The sequence below is a fragment of the Falco biarmicus genome, chromosome Z, assembly GCF_023638135.1.
Source record: "Falco biarmicus isolate bFalBia1 chromosome Z, bFalBia1.pri, whole genome shotgun sequence".
Taxonomy (NCBI): Eukaryota; Metazoa; Chordata; class Aves; order Falconiformes; family Falconidae; genus Falco; species Falco biarmicus.
In genome coordinates, this window is record NC_079311.1 from 75060023 (window position 1) to 75080637 (window position 20615).

At 56.5% G+C, this 20615-nt stretch overlaps 1 protein-coding gene across 11 annotated transcripts in view; it reads left to right on the top strand.

Annotated features, from left to right (window-relative positions):
• ATOSB (atos homolog B) overlaps positions 1-20615 on the top strand; it is a 42049-nt gene that overhangs the window by 16035 nt on the left and 5399 nt on the right. For 4 of the 11 annotated variants that reach the window (XM_056325153.1, XM_056325163.1, XM_056325156.1 and 1 more), the window contains 3 exons: positions 2044-2254; positions 16276-16477; positions 18181-19430. In XM_056325153.1, coding sequence (XP_056181128.1) covers positions 18363-19430 — 1068 coding nt within the window. In that variant the 5' untranslated portion in view covers positions 2044-2254; positions 16276-16477; positions 18181-18362. Of the gene's footprint in view, positions 1-2043; positions 2255-15601; positions 15695-16275; positions 16478-18180; positions 19431-20615 lie in introns of all 11 variants that reach the window. The other 7 variants (XM_056325154.1, XM_056325157.1, XM_056325160.1 and 4 more) reach the window with 5 other exon arrangements.

The following is a 20615-nucleotide window of genomic DNA, read 5'->3' on the forward strand; positions in this document are numbered from 1 at the left end:
GTCTGATCTTACCTCAGACAAGGCAAGAATCAGGAGTGCTGTTAGCTGTGCACTCACCTAAATGCAGGCTGTGGAGGTAATGGCGTGGCATCCCTCGCTGTGTCTGCACCTGGGCATGGAGCAATGACTGCCTGGGGGCAGGAGCAGAGGAGTCCTTGTGGGAGTGACAAGGGAGTGCCTGGTCCCACCTGCTTCCTTCTTCACCCCTATTCCTTCCTTGCAGCTCCAAATCTGCCTGCATGGAGCACGTTTTGTAACAAACCTGCTGAACTGAGGGGAGGCAGAGCAAAACCAGGAGGCTAAACAGCTGCAAGCCCAACCCATTGCCTATGTTGCTGTAGCAGCGTGGGGCACAGGGTTCCCACATGCACGTCTTGGCAGTAGTTTGTATTGATGATGAGGGCAGTCAGAGACATCTCCCCCCACCCTGTCCCCCTGTCCCCCCACCCCGCTGGGTGTATCTGATGCGTCCTGCAAGCTACCAGCAGACTGTCAGCACAGCTCTTTTGTAGGTGAAGGGTAGGTCCAGCTTCCCATGGATGCTGCAGCCCGCTTTGCTTCTGTGAAGCACTCTTTATTTGAGGCAGTGCCCTAAGGGTTAAGCCACAGTAGTGGGATAGGGTTTGTATCAGGAACAAAGAGGGCTTTTAAGGTCTGTGTTGGGCTAGGAGTAGAGGGAATGGATTGAGCCTTTCCCAGTGTGTTGAATTACAAAGGTCATGGAGACCCTTTTTCTGGGAGGCAATGGTGGCTGAGGTCCCTGCTGGAAGTGGGGCAGAGAGAAAAGGAATTGTGAAAGTCAGTGTGAGCAACTTCATGGGAAGCTTTAAAACCAGAATGAAAACGGGAACTGTATGCTGAGATGAATGAGTGTTGAACACAAGGCTGGGAGCCAGGAGGCCAGGACTGTAGGCTTTGTGCAGGCCTCCTGCCCGGGGAGTTTTGGGTGGTTTGGTTTTGGTTTTCCCCCTTGTATTGCATTTGCATCTGCCCCCACACATGGCACCTGAATTTGCAGCGTCACTGCTGTAGCCAGCACTTGGGCCTCTCCAGCCTTCTCCGAGCCAGTGAAGGCTGTAGAGGGTGAAAGGCAATGCCCGCAAGGGAGGGTCTCTCCAGAATGCAGAAGAGGAGACAGTCCTGAGTGCCTGCAGGCACATTTTGCCTTGACAGAAGAGGGAAGTTGACTTTTCAATGCCTGCCCAAGCTAAAACTGGATTTTTTTTCATGTGAAGTTAAGGAGGAGAGCCTGATTCTAGCTGCTTTCCTAGCCCCTCTGCTTAACGTCGTCTGCTCAGGTTGCCCTGTGGGGCACAGGACCAGAGGGTCCAGCAAAAGAAGCTAGGGAGGGGGTGGATGGCAGAGACCTGTTTCCCTTCCCACAGCAAGGCTGAAAGAGGACACAGCTAGTTTCCATCTTGAGCTTTGGATGGCATGAGCCAGCTGGCCAGCCCACCCAGGACATGTACAGAGGGCTGCAGGATGTGCTGAGTCAACAAGAGCATCCCCTTGCTGAGGGCGGGGGGCTGATCAGGGCTGCCAAGACAATAGGGGTTTCCAGCTTGCAGGAAGGGTGAGCGCCAGCTGCGAACCACACAGTGGGCTTTCCAATTTTAGCAAACATGGATTTGTGTTACCAACCAGAAAAGGCGGTTTAGTCCTTAAAACTTTCAGGCTGGGTTACGAGGCACTTGGCCATTCAGCTCCTTTCCCTGGCACAGGCATGCTCCCCCATTAAGCTTTCATTTAAAGAAATCCCACATCTGGTCTTTATGTTGGATCAGATGACCTTGGATGTGATTTTGGAGCAAAGGGCTGATGCTTCATTCGGCTCCATCTAGGAGATGAAAGCTGGTCCCAGTAAATATGACCGTGAAGGTCAGTGCAGCCACCACCTAAGTTAGAAGCCTGGTGGCTACTCTGCTTTTTCAAGCACCATGAAGGGAGAACTGTAGGGAGCGCAGAGCTGCTGTGAGAAGGAGAACACAGAAACGGAAGGCTTGGTTTGGGGCTCTTGGAAACCATAATGCCTTCTGTTCACAGGTAGATGGCCTGTTCTCAGAGTTGCTCTCTGCGCCTGTCCTTGTGAACCAGGAACTGTTTCAGTTGAAGTGTCAGCGTTGTTTACTTCTTGCTGCTTAACACTGACATTGAGAAAGCCTGAACCTCTCCATCTGTTGTTGTCCAGAATCTTATCTTCTCATCCTGTCCTCTGGCATCACCTGTGCTGCAGAAGCATGCCACTGACACAAAGGTGGGTGAATAAACTGCCTTCTCTCTGCTGACAGTTCCCGACTTGCTGACCTGAAATGTGCTATTTGGAGGCAGCAAGGTCTTGTCGCTGTACTTTGGAGGGATGCTCTGCCACTCTCCTTAGCCACCTGAGCTGCAGGAGGGGAACACAAGGCTGTTGCAAGGGATCCTCTTGGTGTGCAAGAGATGGCAGAAGCAAGGGCACCTTTGTTGTCTCTTCTTTGGTTTTCCCCCGAACCTGGCTGGAGGCAGGTGTCGTAGGTGGGGTGTTACCCCTCTGTTAGTCACAAACAGGGAGCTGGCAGGAAATAGTCACAGTCTGGCTCAAATTGGAGCAGTGTCTGTCTGCCCTAACTGGGTGTAGGGCACATCTCTCAGCTTCTCCATTGCCTGGGGGCGATGGCAGGGAGCCGGCCTTGTGTAAGAGCTCACATAGGTTATTGTTGCTCTCTCAAGGTCTCCCAGAGCTTGTAGCGATGCCCGTCTTTTCAGTGATGACATGCTGATTTAAGGATGTGCATTTAAATTGCTGGGTCTGTCCTGCTGGTAGCTGCTGAGTTTCGTTAGGTGCTTGCCCACTACTGTGACCTTGGTGACACCATGACTGTAGTGTTGGTCAAGTGTTGGCCTTGCCAATGACACATGGTGAGAACTCTGGATCTCCCCCTCTGCCTCCCTAGGAGGGACCCCAGGGACTGGAGCATCCTGATGAGAGGAGGGGTGGTGTGCAGGGGAAGCTGCTGGAGCCCATGGGACCCTTGGTTTTCTTTGCCCTGAGAAGGGGAAAAAGGCTCTGTGTGTACATGGTGAGTATCAGGAATGTTAAAATACAGGGAGAACCATCAGATCTGATATGCAGTCTTGTGCTTTGGCAGAAAATTGTTCTTTGTCTCTATTAATACATGACATCTGAGCCCAAAACATTGTCCCTCCCTCCCTCCCTGGCCAAAGGATGGTTTAGTCTGGCCTTAATTTCTGGGTGCCAGGGCCCCCTGACCCTGCTGGGGCTGCGTGACCCTGCTGGAGACTTGATGCTCAACTGACTTGCCCTATTGCAGCACCAGCAAGGGTTGTCCGAAGTACTCTGTGTGTGCCTGTGGGCAAAATGCTGCGGCTGGCCAAGCATTCCTGGGTGGAAGGGACGAGAGCCCCTTGTCAGAGTGGCTGTGACAAGTGGAAGGTGGAGAGGAAGGGGTGAGAGAAGGGCCTGTGACTGATACTCTTAATTTGCTCCTGTAGTCAATGGGAAATAGATGCTCCAGCTGCAACAGTCAGAGGTGCAGATCCATGACCGGGTGTGCTGCACAGACTGGTGTTTCATGTGCGCCGGCGCTCTCGTGTGCTCCTTGACACAGATGGATGTGCTTTGGTACACAGAGCCGCTTGCCGGCTGGGAGGTGTGTGCCGCAGCTCTCGCTGGGCTCAGCGCAGCTGTGGTGTGCGGTCTTCCACTTACCGCCTCCGTCTGCTCTGGTCCCCTTCAAGAAGGGGGCTGAGGTTAGCTGGAGAGCCTTCAGGATGAGTGATGCTGGGGGAAAGATGAAGGGAAGGGATGTGGGGCAAAGCTCATTTGAGCTTCAGCCCTGCCAGGGCATTAGGGGAATTGCTAGTTGGAGAAGCAGCCTGCAGAGAACATGTATATATAGCATAATGTGCGTGACTCGTACTGTCCAGATTCAGGAACTGACCAAGCCTGTGGGCCTTGCATGGGCAGTGGCACTAGCTGATGCCAAGTGACTGTAGCTGTGCTTAGAAGAAATCCCTTTCTGGATCCCAGGAGTCTCTCCACCCTGGACAGCCAAACTGGGAAGAGGCACAGGCTGGGAGGGGGCACATTTGGCTGTACCCAGACCCAGGTTTAGTTGGCAGATGGCTTGCCTGGGGGTCTGAGCTGCGGCAGTGCTGGGTAACCCTCCCACAGCCAGTGCTGGGAGTCAGGCTGCTGCAGGGCTGATAAAGCGCGTGTTTGCCTGGAAGGCAGCTTTGGAGCATGGAGGCAGCCCTCGCCCAGCATCGCTCCTTATCTTGGCAGTGCTGGCACTTGTCATGGCAGCACTCCTGGCCTGCCTTTCTGCCCCATCTCCCTGCCACGGACTTGAGCCGGCGGCATCATCTCTGCCCCTTCTGCCGCTGGTTGCTGCGGGAGGTGAGGGCTTTGGCACAGCCTGCCCAGGCTCCCTGCCCAGTTCACTGCTGTGCGGAGTTTGTGGCATTGCCCTGACAGATGCGGCCAGGTTGCACACTCACACGTGTGTGTGTGTGTGTGTGCACACAGCTTTGGCAGAAATGGGTGAGTCAGGCAGGAGGAGAGGGTGAATCACAAGGGAACGAGAGCCAGTGGGAAGCAGGAGGCAGGTGCTTGCCCAGGGCTGGGCTTTAAGGGAGCCCAAGGGCATGGCAGCCCATGCTGGGTCCCTGGGCGATGTGGTGAGGGTGCTGGAGGAAAGTTGGGAAAGCCACAAGGCTTAGCAGGTGGAGGCAGTGCCTGTGGCTTGGGAATGGGCCAGGATCCAGCTCAGCCACGTGTCAAACCCATTCTCTGCCTACATCTCCTCCAGCCTTGGGTATGTTGCTGCCCTGGAGTGTCCTGGGGCATCCTCTGTACTGAGGTTTCCCAGGAGGGACCCAAGACAGGCACTGCAAGGGAGCAGTGTGGTGACCAGGTATGGGGTGGATCTTTGTCCTCACACAGACAGTGAGGTGTCCAGCCAGCTCTGGGCAGGCTGAGCAGGTCTCTTGTGGTCAAATCTTGCCCAGTAACCTTCCCATCTGCTCTGAAAGAGTGGTGAGAGGATGGAAAAATGAATGATCCCTGATGGGGCAGAGTGTGATAAACAGATAGCTCTGAATTAAGTGAATGCAGCCCAGGGAAAGAGCTGGGAGGGATGATGCACTGCAGATCTGGGGCCATGGTTGGTCATTCGCCCTGAAATCCCTTGTGTGGTGTGGATGCTGCTGCAGATCCTCTGTGTGTGTGTGAGTGCGTCACAATGGCTGCTTGCCTCATCCAGGGACCTGCCCTGGGCTGTTTGAGTTTCTGTCTAGCCCAGCTGGTCGGTGCTGAGTCTGAGTCCTAATGGTCCTGCTCATCGCTCCTGAGGGCTGGTCCCTTGTGGGCGTGATGGAGGTAGGCTTGGTGTCAGTGCCACAATGGTGAAGCCAAAGCTTTCTCTATTTAGGGCCAAACTTCTCAGAGCAGGTACTCGGGACTTGTAGCTCGGGGTAACCTAGGTGTGTTGCAGCAGGCACTGGTATTGCCACCAGCCACAGCAAGGAACAAATACTTGAACAAAACCAGCCCCACTGGTCTCAGTGTTGAGGTAAGTCTCTTTTTTTCAATATCCCCGAGGTGTGTAGGTGTCTGCTACTCAGTGCTGGCAGTAGGTACCTCCTGTCCTCCCTGTTGGCACCCTTGGCTGGGCAGGATGGAGACTAGCAGGCTCCAGCAGCCTCCACAGATGTGCTGGAACTCTGGCCCTGCCGTGGGGCTTCTGGTGTGCTGCAGCAGAGAGAGGCTGGGGGCAGCGGGTTTGTGTAGCCTGGGAAAGGGAAGGCAGCGAAGGGAGTTCTCACTGCTGCTGGCAGCTGTGGGTTTGGAGAGGAGCCGGAGCTGGGCTCCCCTGGGAAGTGCCCAGGGACAGGATAAGAGGCAATGGCACACAAGGGAAATTCCAATTAGATATTAGGAAAAATATTTCCCCACAAGGGTGGTTAGACTCTGGAGCAGGGCCCAGAGAAGGGAGGCAGTTTCTGTGTTTGGAGACTTTCAGCCTTTGTCAGGGGCAAACCCTAAGCAACCTGCTCAGGCTTGGCCCTGCTGTTAGCAGAATTGGACTGACACCCCCCCCGCCCCCCCCGAGGTCCCTTCCCACTGTTGTTCCCCAGTTCTGCAGTTCTCAGGGCACTTGGCAATGGAGCATCTTACAGCCTGTTGGACTGACCAGCTTGGAGGCCAGCGGAGGGCTTAGGGGCGTTGTTCTGTCCCTCACCTTTTCCTGGCTTGGTCGTTTCATCTGTACGGTATTAGCGGTGCCAGGAGATGGAGGCGCTGCCTTAGAAGCATTTCCCATCTCATTGATTCACCCCAACCTATCTTAGCTGGACAGCGCATCTCTCCAGAGGTCTGTATTATTCCCTCCCTGCGCAAGCACAAAAAGCCTGTTGGCAGGGAAGCACGGGGTGTAAACCATCCGCCCTGCTCTGCTGGCAGTGCAGAGCCATGGTCTGTAGGGGGGTGCTGGCATTGTCGGGACGTTGGGGAGGATGCTGGCCCCCAGCCCTCCGGCTGGAAGGGCTCCAGGCTTATCTTCCCTGTGGTGCCTGTCCCAGAGACAGTGGCGACTGCAGGGGAAGTCACCAGTAGCCTTTTTAAAGGCTCCAGCTGCCTGACCATCCCAAGCAGATGGAGGCTGAGATGAGCCCAAAGGACTGTCTGGAAAGAATTACTTGCTCCCAGTATTTTCTGTTTCTTTGCCAGCCTTTTATTCTCATGGCTGCTCTTTTTCTGATCCTGTCCTTCTGCAAGGCTGGCTGCTGGCAGCCTTATCAGCCTTGTCTTCAGAAACAACTTTACTCTGTTATTTATTGTATCTCTGAGCTCCGACCCTGGTGCCTGATGCTGCAGAAGCCCGTGTCCAGTGTGTAAATATTCAAAGGGTGTTCAGTGTTTGCCCCATCCCATCTGCAAGAGTAATGAACCAGAGCAAACAGGGCTGCGTGTAGCCATGATGCATGGGCAGAGCTGACCTGCAGTAGTAGCTACATCTGCCTCCTTGTCTGGCAGAGGCTGGGAGGATGTCCAGCTCCCAGGTGCTTTTTATGTGGGTTTTCAAGGTCTAGGACATTCCCATGAGCCTGTGTTAGTCCCCAGATCGCTGCGCAAGTTGCTTCTTTCAGCCTCTCCCTTGGGCTTATTGATGCTGGGCTGCCATCTCGCTCAGAGCCCTGTGCGCTCTCCCTTGGCCATCTGCTCATGACTCAACACCGCTCTGGGCACTCTTGCATTACTTGGATGTCCCTATTACAACACCCGTGCGCACTGAGAGCGGCAGGGTCCAGTGGTCTGAGCCAAGAGGCCCCTGGGGTCCATTCCCAGCTGCATGGGTAAATCACTGCATGGCCGGGAATGAGCTTGTTCCTGGCAGTCCATGGAGAGCCCGTGGGTCCCTCATAGGCTCCATCTCCTTAGGAGGGTCAGGTCTTGCGGGACATCTGTGTCCCCAGCGGCACAGCTGCCACCCGGGCTGAAGGTCTTTTGGACCCAGCTGCCATAGTGAAGCTGGTTTCTGAGGTCTCTGAGCTTTGTGTGCTCCTGCAGAATCAGCGCAGCAATGTATGTGGCAGCAAGCAGAGTGTGCGTGGGGGCCTTCATGTCTTGCAAGGACTGACGTGGGGGCTCATGTCCTGCGCACAAGCGTTGTCTGGGGATGCAGCTGCGTCTCAAGCCAATCCCTGTTCACTGTCGCCTCTGTGAAAAGGGAAGATGCTGATGTGCCAGTGCCCCAGTGCCATGTAGTCCCTGCAGGCTGCACCTGCCAGATGCCCCTGAGGGCACGTCCTCTCTGGCCTCTTCCTGACCTGAAGCACCAGCCGAGCCTTGGTTTCCTCTGCCTCCGTGCAACATCTAGGTGCCAGGTGGATTCCCCCTTCCATCCCAAGGGCATTCCCCAGCCACGTGTGCTGCTGGGAGCCCTGCCAGCCCTGCAGGAGCCTGGTCCTTGTGAAGGGGGTGGCAGGTGCACCAGGCAGAGGGCCCTGCTGTTGGAGGGACCCTGCAGGTGATTCAGAGTGTGTGGACACGGAGGCTTGCCAGTTTCAGGGGATGAAATAGGAGCTAGGCTGTGTCTCCCACTGCCCTCTGTATGGATATACTTGCAGTCAGACATCCTGTTCCCTCGTGTCCCCTCATTTCAAAGGGGGTCGTGCGTGCGTGTGTTTGCCTCCATTACAGGCAACAGCGTGAGAGTTCAGGTGACAGCTGTGACACCCTTTTCCTGATGCCAGCAGGATGTTTCTCTCATCTTCAGTCCCATGAGAAGAGAGACTTTTCCGTGACAAGGCACAGGACATTGAATTCATGGTGGAAATCCCCTTTCCCTGAGTAGCCCTGGCTGTGTCCAGCTCTTGACAATCAAAGGTGGACAAAGACTCATCCTTATGGCCTGAATCCCTGCCCAGCCTGTGTTGCTGCTCTGGCCTGTGCTAGGCTTGAGACTTTCTTAAATCGCTGCTGGAAGAGGGTGAGTTGGGTGGGTGTGCACGGCCATGTGTGTGTGTGTGTGTGTGTGGTATCTCCTCCCTCTGTGCCACACAGATGTCTAGCACAGGGAGTGGAAAAGATGCTGAATGTCTGCACAGCTGCAGCAGCTTTATCTGCAGGCTGCAGCTTGGTAATGCTGAGCTGGAGGCAAGAGTGCCTGTGCCCGAGCACCTCCCTTGGAGGGCTCTTGCGGTAAGAGGAAGTGTATTGCAAGAGTTGCGGTGGAGACGGGCAGTTCCCATGGAGTAAGTGCAGCGTGCACAATCCTTGCTGCCCTCCCCAGCGCAGGCACTTCACCTGCTCCCTCTTCCCATGCGTAGCTTTGATGCCTGTGGTAGGGAAAGGTGACATTGCTGTGGCCCTCCCCAGATGGCTGTCAGGGACTCATCAGTGGAGTATGTGTGAGGAGGCTTGGGCTGACAGGGTTGTAGGTGTGTGGCAGTCAGGGATGAGGGGAGACTGGGGTGAGTTATGGTATGAGCTGCAGCAATCGGGAGGCAACATAGCCCAGGTAAAGAGCTGGGGACACTAAGGACATGCAAGGCAGGATCTGGTGGTGGTGGTGGAGGATGGGGTTGGGGTGGGAGCCAACAGGAGCACACTTGTGGGGATGCAGAGGCCAGCTGCCATGTGAAGGTTGTGGGGAAGGTGAAGTATTGTGCATCTGCGATCAGGCGGTGTGGATGGCTACAAGGCATCAGGGTGCAGAAGGAACTGGCTTGGTAAGGAGGGAAGGTGGGGCTGTGGATGACTGTGGTTGTATGTGATGGTGACTGGAGGGAGAAGAGAGGAGACAACAGAGCAAAAGGGCTCCCATCACCTGTTGGTTGCTGTGCTGTCTTCTCCGGGCTTGGAAAGCATCACCCCACTGCCAGAGCTCCCTGTCAGAGGCTCATGTTTCCGTACCTGGCTCATAGTGATGGAGAGTGGGCTGGGCTGTTCACGCCGCATGGTTAGATCACACTTCCCATAGCACATAGCCTGGGACATGGAGCTGATGGAATGGGAGTTACCAGTAAGCTACTGCCTTTCCATTGGGGTTGAGTTAAATGGGTCAAGATAGGGTTTGCAGGGCTTCTGATGCAGACGCCAACCCCAGGGCATCATTCCTCTTCTTGGGACATCAGGTAAAAAGGACTGTTAATGCTAACATTGGTGCATCGCTTAGTACAGTAAGGGTCTAGTCCTGCTTGGACCTGGGGTATGCCTCCCTTGAATAAACGTCCTTCCTGAGCTTGAAACTTGGCACTGTGTTGGTGCCCTGGTCATGGCTGGAGACCCCAGGCGTCATGCAAGCACAGAGCAGAAGTGATCCCTGCCCCTCTGCCAGGACCCATTTGCCTTCTCGCGGCCACCCTGTGACTGGCTGCACAGGCACGTGACTTTGTAATCTTCAACGGTGGAAAATTTTCCATCAGTTGCAGTTGGCACCAAGGTCTGGAGTGAAGCAGCCGGTCTGCATGGTCGTCTGGTGGCTGAGGTCTCTGTCCCTCAGGCCACAGCCCCTGGAGAGGGTCAGGACTGAAAGGGAGCTGGCCAACATGTCCCTGTGCCTGGGTGGCCAGGGGCTTGCTTTCACTGCAGGCACTATCTTTGTCACCCCGGGGTGACTGCCCAGGCTGCCGTGCCGCTGCAAGGCCAGCACCAGTGGGCTCCGCGGACGGCCCTGGCAGTGGGGCTTGCGGGCGCCGAGCCGGCTGTGCCTTCCCCCCGGGAGCAGTGGTGCGCAGCAGCTACCCCGAGGTGAAGAGACACAGCTTTTTATGAAGTGGAGCCAGCCCAGAGGAATTTTCCACTTGCGGCCAGCTGTTGTCCTGGGCCTGGCTTGCGTCCTCCAGCACTTCTCACCCGGTGCTGCCTCGGGGAGGGAGGGAAGTGGGGCTGGCCCACCTTCCGAGTCCCTGTGCCGGGCAAGAGGGTGCCACCGGGGCTTGTGGGGCTGCATAGCTGCGGTGGAGCCCAGCAGCATCCTGATGCCTCTGCAGGGATCCTCTTGGGCAGCGGAGAGTTTTCCCCACCCCCAGCTCTGCCGCTGCCTCTTTGTTTTCTGGCAGAAGCCTCTGTGCCTTTTCATTGCCGTTGAGGCGCCGAGCAGGAGCCTACATGTGCCGTGTGTGCGTCTCACTGGGAATGTGATGTGGGCTGGCAAGCCTGCCGGGCCGGGCATCTCCCTCGCAAGGCTGCGGAGGCCAGCTAGCAGCTTCAGGGGTCTCCTTTCCGTGGGCTGTTCCTCCGGCTGAGCAAGGCTTGGAGGCCGCTGGTTTCCTCTGCAAAACCCTCTTTTGCACTGACAGCGTTTCTGCACCTTGCCACAAGTGGAGTAAGTTGGATGGGAAGGGGCCAGTCCTCAGCTCGGCTCCACTGGGGGCTTGGGCTCTCTGCCGTGGTCCTCCCTCGCCCTTGCTCCCGCTGAGAAGGCACCTGAGATTAGAGCAGCACCAGGGGCTGCAGAGCCGGATACGGCGGTGGCTGAGGATTGCTTGTGCTGCGCCTGCCTCTCCTTGTATTTGATCTCTCGACTTCCAGCGGGGATTGAATTCCTGTGCTGGATTCTGGGCTCGGCTCTTGTGAAAGGATCCAATTATTTCAGAGCTTTGAGCATCTCCATTTGCTGCCCATATTTGCGGCGCCCGGGTCTGTGCTGGCTGGAATTCCAAGTGATTAACGTGGCTGTGACATCCCTCCTAGGGGTGTTATCTTTGCTCGCTGTCCCCCACCGCCCCCCTTTTCTTCCTCCGGCAGCGAGCAAGCGAGACAGGCAGGCAGAGACAAAGGTCTGTCCTCAACCTGGGCTGTCCTCCCCGTGAGCGGCTGCTGCATGGGATTTCCCTGCCCTCCCTGCTGCAGGTTTCCTGGGCTCCCGGTCGAATGCTGGAGCTGGGCGGCCGTGGGCTGTGTCGCTGAGGTTTGAGCCTGCTGGTGCTGGGTGGGCAGGGGGTGCTGCTGGCTTTGGAGAGCTGCCTGATTGTCCTGCCGGATTTTAAGCTGCTTGTCATTCTTTGACTGCGCTTTCCTGGGGAGAGGGGCAGCCGTGCATGGAGGGGAGGCTGGTGGGGTGGGGGGGTGGGATTGGACGTGGGGGAAAGCTGTACACAGGTGGCCGTTGCATAGCAGAATCTGCCTGCAGACCCTGAAAGCCCCCCTTCCCAGCTGCAGGCTATTGTCAGCGTCGCTGCCTGCACACAAGGCACCCGGACAAGGTGTGTGTGGAGGCGATCCACGCCAGGACACGGGGCGTCAGAAGAAGCAGGGGTAAGCCCCTGGGCTGGGAGCTCTGCTCTGGCTCCCTGAGCTCGTGGGAGAGGTTTCATTGTGTTATCCTGGCTTGGCTGAGCAGAAGGGCTCAGTCCCTGTGGCACCTGTGTGTGGGTCTGGGGAGGCACCACACGCTGCTGGGCAGACCATAGCTCCTCAGGCACCTGCTGCAGCCTGGAGCCCCGGCAGGGTGCCCTGCGGAGAGGGCTGGTCTGTCCCCAGGGGCTTCTGCATCCCATCAGTGCCCCCTCCCACGGGATGGGACAAGTGCAGCAGCGGCAGCAGTACCTCATGCACATGGGTTCTGGGGGCAGAGGGGGGTGTCGGGTCTGTCTCTGTCGAAGCTGTCTCTGGTGTTTCCTAGGAGCTTGTGCTCCTAACATGGGCACTGCCTCTTGCCCCATCCTTCCCCTCTGGGCTGGGGCTTCCTTCTTGTTATCAGCACAGGGGCCGTCACATAGCAAGGCTCTGCGGCTGCATAAATCTGGCACAGTAGGAGGCCTCCTGAGCCCCGAGAGCAGCAATTGCCCTTGCAGTGGGGCAAGGATGTTTCCTCCCTCTGCACCCCGCGCCTCCCTCCCTCTCCCTTGTTTCCACCATGTGTAAGCTCCTTTCCCCCCAAGCCTAAATTGTAGGGGAGTACCAGAGCCACATCCACGCTGGTTGTCTTTCCCTGCAGGCAAAATTTTCTCCTCTAGCATCTCTTTAACCAGCTTCTCTCCAGGATTCCCACTTCTCCAGTGGATGGTGCTGGAGGAGATCCCCAGCCTCTCTCTCCTAGTGGTAATATGCCCTGTGGAGAAACCCTTGTCTGATGGCAGCATTGCTGCTAATGTTGCTGTCCTTCAGGGCTGTGATGGAAACTTACTGCCTGCTGGTGTTTCTCAAGCTCTGCTCTTAACCCAGAAGCTCCTTGGCACAGGGTTGCACTTGCACTGGTTAGATTTCCTTCCTTCTCCTTGGGTTCATATAGGACCAGTGGAACTGTGATTTATCCTCCAGGCAGTCTGTTTCCAGCAGTTTATGTTGCTGCTTCTCTTGCCTTGTGCTCTGGTCCTACCAAGGATGATTATTTGCCATCTTGTAATGACGCCCCTTCTTCTTCCTAGCTGTGTGGCTCCTGCTTCATCCCCAGTGAGGCTGTGAAGGTCTCTTTAGTACTTCCCAGGAGAGGGAGCAGGAGGGAAGAAGGCAGGCAGCAAAAGCCTCTTTGGGGTTGGATTGGGTTTTTTTTTGTGGTTTAAAGGGTGCAAGGATGCATCTTGGCCCTGCCAGGCCCCAAGCATGGCATTGTGCCCTAGGCAGCGATGCCCAGACCAAAGCCTCTCGTGCACTGGCTGTGTGTCCCCTTGACCCAGTGGCAGTGCTGCTCTGCGGAGCCGCATGGATCCCCAGTGGGTAAGCGTGGCCCCTTCAGGCACAGCTCTTGCTCTCTCCCTTGCACCAGCGCTGCACTGCCAGCCCTGCCAGACTCCCTTTTCCAAAGGCTCTGCTGATCCTGCCCTGCAACAGATGCCCCCGCCACCCCAGCTGGCAGAGCTGTCCCCCCACCTATCCCACTTTCTTTCTGACTACTACAGTGCAGTTAAAGCAGCAACAGTTCCTTCTGCAGGCTGCAGCCCGGCGTGCGGTGCAGCTGCTGCATTGCCCAGCCAGGCACCCTTCCTCACCCGCCACCCTGCTCTGTTGCCACTAGACTGAGATCATGGTTTGTTAATCCTGGGTTGCCCCTGGATGTGCTAATAGGAATGAAACCAGCAGGTAAGCCAAGTCCCCGACCTGCTGCAGGCCTGGCTGTGTCATCCTGTATCAGGGTCTGGTGGCTCAGTGTCCCTGGGGAGTGCGGTGTCTTTGCCCCAGTGCCTGGGACACGGTCCCTCCCAGCAGGTCCTTTGGAGTTGGGTGTTCTTGGCTGTTGAAGCCAGACCATGATGGGCAGGGTGAAGAGAGGAAAGCTGTGCCTGGCATAGCTCTGCACTCAGGTGCTGGGAGATGCTGGCAAAAGCACAGGCCCCCCCCTGTCCTCTGAGCATTGAGGGGGGGGGCTGGGAGCTTGGCAGGAGCAGGACAGAGAGCAGGAGGAGTTCTGGCTGGGCTTCCTCCAACCGGCAAGGCCCTTCGAGTCCTGTCTTAGGAGTCAGAGCAACAGCACAAGCGGAAACACTGGCAAAATCACCATCACTTGGGCTTAGGAGGGGCCAAACCCTCGGTCTGGGCACATGGAGCCCCCAACCCACTCCATGTGCTGCATCCAGGGGATGGTACCTCTGCTGCCCAGCTGAGCTGGTGAGGACCTGGACCCATCCAGGTGGCCAGAAGTAGGGCTCTGGAGATGCCTGGCTCAAGGGCAGGTGAAGGGAGAGGTGACCCCCTGCTGTTTCCCCATCCCTGCTTAGAGTGCAGGAGTCCCTTGTCCCTGTGTTGGTCTCTTGCTGCACAGGGTGGCAGTGGGCTCCCGCTGGGAGCTGTGAGAGGCTGAGCTCTCACAGGGAGGAACTGCCCTGGGAGGCAGAGCCAAACAGCCAAGAGATGCATTTACAATGGGCTGTGGAATCCTGGCATTTCCTAGCACAATGCTTCAACTGACAGTGTTCGGTCTGGCAAAACGTGGTGCAGCCCCTTGTACTTAGGCGTGTGCAGTACTGGCTAGTGCTGGCATCACCTGGTGACTGGTGTTGAGGTCTCAGCTGGGATGGATTTGTAGCGTCAGCCTCTTGTGATGGACCCATTCCCCTGAAAGGCAGCTTCTGCTGGGGAGCAAAGGGCTGTGACTGCGGAGGGATGTGGAAAACAGAAAGAAAGGATGCAGGTGAGACTGCCTATTTGCCCTGGCATGGACACGCGCAGGAGGGATGTGGCTTTCTCTCACCACACCATGCTGACTTTTGCTGCTGGTTGCTGACGTTGCTTCCTGGTGGTTGACTGTGCCACACAAGTTGTGGTACAAACCTCCTCCAGGGATGGAGGAGGGAAGCAGCAACCTTCCAGGCAGGGAGAGTGCAGTGTGTTACTACCTCAGCATCTGCCCACAGCTGTGGACATTCATTTGCTTTTCTACCTGCCTTGGTACAGGCCCCATGTGGGGTACCAGGCGGAGCTGATCTTTACAAAGAGCTTTTTTGAGGTTTTGGACCAGAGGTTTGTTATGCTGTGATATTGATTTGTCCTGCTGGAAGTGCTCCTTGGGCGTTGGTGTATTGTGTCTCTGTTCTGGCTGGTGGCTGGTCACTGGCAGTGGCCTTTCCCAGCACTGCTGGTGGTGGCTTCTGGGCTGGCTGAGTCTTGGTGACTGGCTGTGACTGCCTGTTTATTACAAGTCTTACTGGAAATGTGATGAAAGCACAACCTGTTTCCTGGGGCAGGCAAGGTCAGGCAGCAAGCACAGTGAGTGACCTGCTGAAGCTGGCTTCCCACCTGAAACACAATGGGATGCAGAACTTGCTGAACCAGGGTGCCAGAAAGGGGGTGCACTTGGGTGTTCAGTGCTTCTGCGCATCCCTGCAGGGATTTTGTTCATCTGCCTGGCCCTGTTGTTCCCAGCCTTCAGGGAAGTGCTTGCTGCTGGGTGGGGATGCCCAGTGGGACAGATGGTGGTTTCCTTCCAGACAGCTGCTGTAGTGAGCCCTTGGCTGAGGGCTGCACGGGGAGGTCATGGTCCCTAGTGATGGGTAGTGTTTCCTCCTTCACCTGGAGGTTCCTGGGCCAGTAAAGCTCATGGGCTTCCCCTGCCACAGGGGGGCTGAGGGTGTAGGCGCCCAAGGGCTCCTGCCCACTGTGAAGGTGTCGCACCACCAGCTGCTGCCTGAGCTGATGCCCCTCCTTGCCCTCTTCCAGACTTCGAGGCTGTGGTGCTGGTAGATTGTGACCACAGAAGAGCTGTGTTGCATCTGTAAATCTCTATTGTGCATCAAGGACATATCTGAGCAGGTGAGTGCTGTGCACACGAAAGGACTGCTGTCTTTGGGCTGGGGGAAGCTGGTAGGGGGGCCATTATGGCTCAGGGCTGTCAGGCTCCTGGTTTCTGTCTTCCCTGCCGGGCATCTCTTACTGGAAGAAAACAATTGCAAGCTCTTCTCCTTGGCATAGGGCTGGAAAGTGTCTTGTGCTGTGGGTGAAAGGGACAGGAGGTGGACATGAGACCAGCAGCTAACTGGAGGCTGCTGGTGATCTGCAGTGTCATGGAAAGCAAGGCATGAAATGGTCACCAGAAAGAAATGGGGTTCTGTTCATATGCAAGGGTTTCATACAGGAAGGCATGCAAAAAGGTTATAAAATACAAGCCAGGTATGAAAGTTCACAGCATAGCTTAAAGTGTTTGTGGTTTAAATGGAAATCAAGGTGATAGCATTGCCTGAGGTGGCCTTTGGGTTTGGGAGGTTGGGCGAGGCGGAGCCTCAATGCTGTCTGCTCTGCCTGTGTGACCCCACACAGGCAGTACCCTCCTGTCCTTCTTCTAGAAAGCATCTGAATCACTCCAGCCCTGCCTCTACTACTTTCCTTCCCCTCAGAGCCACTGAGGAAACCGAAGAGCTGTAGAGGACGGTGCAGAGGTTCGGGGGCACACCGTGATGGTTGGAGCCATTCCACGGCAGCCACGTCGCTTCTGGGGGGTGCCTGGCTGGCAGGTGTCTTCAGCTAGTTGTGCCAACGACCGCCTGCTGAGGGACAGGGAAGTTAATCCGGAGCAAAGTGGAGTTCTGCTGCAGAGGGGTGAGTGCAGAGGGCAGCCAGGACAGGCTGTGTTGTGGTAGATTATGCAGAGAGGTTGAGGTTGGAGGTCATCTGCGTCCAACCCCCTGCTCAAGCAGGGCCACCCAGAGCCATTGCCCAGGACCATGTCCAGACAGCTTTTGAATATCCCCAAGGACAAAGACAACCTCTTTAGGTAACCTGTTCCAGTGCTCAGTCACTCTCACGGTAAAAAAAAAAAGTTTCCTGATGTTCAGACAGAACCTCCTGTTTGTGCCCATTGCCTCTTGTCCTGTCACTAGACACCACTGGAAGGAGCCTGGCTCCATCTTCTTGGCACCCTCCCTTCTGGTATTTATGTACATTGGTAAGATCCCCCTGAGCCTTCTTTTCTCCATACTGAACAGTTCCAGCTTTCCAGCCTTTTCTCTAGGAGAGATGCTCTGGTCCCTTAATTACCTTCGTGGCCCTCAGGTGTGGCCTCACCAGTGCTGAGCAGAGAGGAAGGATCACCTCCCTCAACCTGCTGCCAATACGGTGCCTAATGCAGCCCAGGACACTGTCATCCTTTGTGGCAAGGGCACATTTGCTGGCTTATGGTCAACTTGGTTTCCACCAGGACCTCCAGGGCCTTTTCTGCAAAGCTGATTTCCAGCTAATTGGTGCCCAGCATGTCCTGGTGCATGGTTAATACCTTTCATTGCTTCTTTTAAACAAAATCCCTGGGCTCAACCACCCAGTCCACCACTTTCCTGTCCTCATCATAGTGACGTCAAAATACCACATGCAGCCTCTCTGTCCGGATAGCCTTGACCCACTTGGAGAACCAATTCCCCTATTGCTCATCTGCCCCTAAGCCTTTTCTGTGCAAGAGCATGCAGAGCTGCAGGTACAGGCAAAGGGCAGAGCTGCCAAGCATGGGCACATTTGTCAGGCTCTGGAGCTTCTTGGTCTCTGGTGACTTCTCCTGCATCTTCTGAGCTCTTGCAGCCATTTCAGTATTTGTCATGCCAGAAAAATTCATGGTCAGGATTCCCACAGCTCTCAAACTGGGCTGAAAAATCCTAAGTGAGGTGCCGTGCAGCATGGACGTGGTCAGGCCCTCAGGGCAGATGGTACAGGAGCCCATGGTGGGCTCTGCAGCCTCTGGTACCACCCAGGTGCTAACTGAGGTGGTGGAGGTCCATGGTCCAAGCTGGCAGAGATAGCTGTGGTGGTGGGTCAGGGTCCTGTCCCGGCCATGAGGCTGGCAGCACAGGGCACCAGCCCTGCCTCGTTCAGTGCATGTGGCTGGGACAGATCTTCTTGGCAACTGCTGGGAGATCTTGTTGCTGTTGCCTAAAGGGGTGATTACAGTCCTGAGCCCCTGCGACTGGTCTGACTTGCCTGACTCCTGTGCTCCAGAACAGCACAAGCACATCACGTCCCTGGCAGAGGGCAGGTCTCCTTTTCTGCACTTGTCCAGACTTGTCCCCAGTAGTCTCTGGCCCAGCTGGAGACTCCTCTCCGTGCCCAGGCTGGGAGGGAAGTGCTGATCCTGCATGTGGGTGTCACCACAGGGTTCCCCCGAGAGCCACACCAGCCTGGTTCCTCTTCCCGTGAGGGAGGTCTGAGTGGCACTGTACAGGCAGCTGCCTGCATCCTGGCAGGCCCCTTGCAGCCAAAAGCCTGGACAATTACGAGGATCCAGGGCTAATCTCCGTTCTCCTGCTTTTTCTTTCCAGATGCTGTGCTGCATCGCACCCTGTAGTGGAGAGCTCACCCAGACATCCTGAGTGAGGCCGGGTCCCACTCCCACCCCCTGTCCTCACACCCTGACCTGTGGCACTTTACAGTTTCCCTTGTCCACTGTTGCATGGGCTGTTCTGACTCCGGCTCTGCTTGGAGTCCAGGCAAGTAAGGCTCCATGAGGCACATCCACGCAGAGACATCCCTGCCCCCGGAGCGCAGCACGGACTCCAGCCTGTCCCAGCCCAGTGGAGAGGCACCCTTGGAGCCTTCCTCACAGCACTGCGCCCACCACAGCATCCTCATGGGCTACAAGACAGAGATCAAGCGCCAGAAGGTTTACCAGGTCTCCATCTTCTCCCATCTCTCCAGCTCCTCTGAAAGCATGGAGCAGCGGGCAGGCAGCCGGGCGGCAAAGAGGAGTTACCCTGAGCAGCGAACTCTGGAGAGGGGGAGAGATCCCAAACGAACTCACTGGGGTGGCAGGGGAGTGGATAGCAAGTGTGATGGAGGTCCTGGGCAGGCTTCCCTGGATGATGATGATACCTTCGAGGATGGTCTGCTGGTGGAGGAGCTATCCCTGTATGGCTCTGCCCAGCACTTCTCCCACAGTGGGCTGAGAGTGGTGGAGCACCGGTGTGAGGGCAGCCCTAGCCACAGCCCCAAAGCTAGCAGAGAAGACAAGTTGCAGGATGTCTCCTCCTCCTCCTGGCCTCAGCACATTGCTTGCAGTTCTTTGCACATGAGAGACAGTTGCCCTGTCTCATTGGGGGATCAGCACCCAGACTATGGAGAAAATGGGGAGCAGGCAAGTGGCCACAACTTACTTCATCTTGATTTGCACAGTATTGCACAAACAGCCCGGTTGGGCTCTGATGGGAAGGAGAAGCCGGGGAGCAGCCCAGCTCACAACAGCAGGGCTAGTGGAGAAGAGGAGCAGCCAGTAGTGTCCAATGGGTGCAGGGAGCCTCCAGCTTCGCAGACAGCACTCAGCCCCAAGCCCGGCAACCTCAGCTCCCTGGAGAAGATGCCCTGTGGGAGCAGCCAGCTCAGCAGCAGCAGCAGCTGCAAGGCCAAAAGGAAGCTGCTGCCTGCTGGTGATGTTGTGACTGACTCTGAGGACGAGAGCCTGTCCCCATGGGCAAGAAAGAAGAGGGTTCTGCCATGCCACATGGCAGCCACGGCCTGCCGCAGCACTGATGCCAAGGGGGCCCCCTTCTGGAATCACCTGCTTCCCAAGGCCCAGGTGAGTGTTGCTTGCAGGTGGAGGCTGGGAATGGCCTGGGGACACCCAGAGGTTAGGGCTGTCCTCGTGGGCAATGTGGTCTGTCATGGCAGCATGCCCTGTCCGGTCTCTGTGCCACAGCACTGATGTGAACAGGGCAGCAGCTGACAGCCAGCCCTGGGACACATGGTCCGTAGGTTGTCACCAGCTCTTGACACCTTGTAGTCACTGGACCCTCTGCTTGCAACCGGCTCTTTAGCCTGGAGAGCCTTGCTCGGACAGGACGCGACCTCCGCATGACAGCGAGAGCTGGACACATGGTGAGGGGCCACGCTCGGTGTCGTAACAGCTGCATGCTAAGTCAGACTTACCAGCAGGCTTGGGAAGAGCAGATGGCCTCTGCCTGCCTGGTGGGGAGGAAGGCAGAGGTGTGGAACGCTTGGGTCCCTGGCCATGATATCCATCAGGGCAAGGGCTTGGTGGCAGGAAGCAGAACTGGCCATGCTCTGGCCAAGTAGTGGGAGCCCCAGTGCTCTGTGCAGAGATGTCACTGGCTTTTCTGCAGTTCTGAGGTGCCTGTGGCGTGACCCCAGGGTGCCACAGGCTCCCAGAAATGGGGTAGACTCTTGAGGTTTGCAACCACCCTGGCAGTTCAGGAGCTGCCTGTGATTCCTCCCTGCTTACTTGCCTCTCCTGACCAGCTCCCTGCCTTCACCATGCCTTGCCTGCTGAGGCTGCAGCAGGCTTATGCCAGAGCTGGCACACTCCTCTCTTTCCCTGGGGCATCCCATGGTGCAGGGACCAATGGCAGAGCTACCCTGGCTTCTTGCTGCTTGGAGCTGGGACACACCGGCCATGGAGCACAGCTCCATCCCTGCCTGTGTGCCCTTTTTGGTGACTGTCCCCCAGCCTGGCTACCCTAGCACTGCCCTTGCACAATGAAGCCTCCAGCAGCTTCCCTGGGTTTTCCCGCCCGGTCATGCCAGCCAGCTCCATCATCCCTTTGTGTTTTGCTGCCCTTTGTGTGGCTTCCAGAAGGGAAAACCCCTGAAAAGGGGACATCTTTTAAAGGAGGCTGCAGTGTGGCTCTGGCTTTACCCTCCCATTCAACAGCTGTAGGAGCCTGGCTGTGAGCAGGGGTGAGCAGCACACCCCTCTGCCTGGCAGCACTACCGAGGATCTTGCATGAATCACCAGGGGACGGGA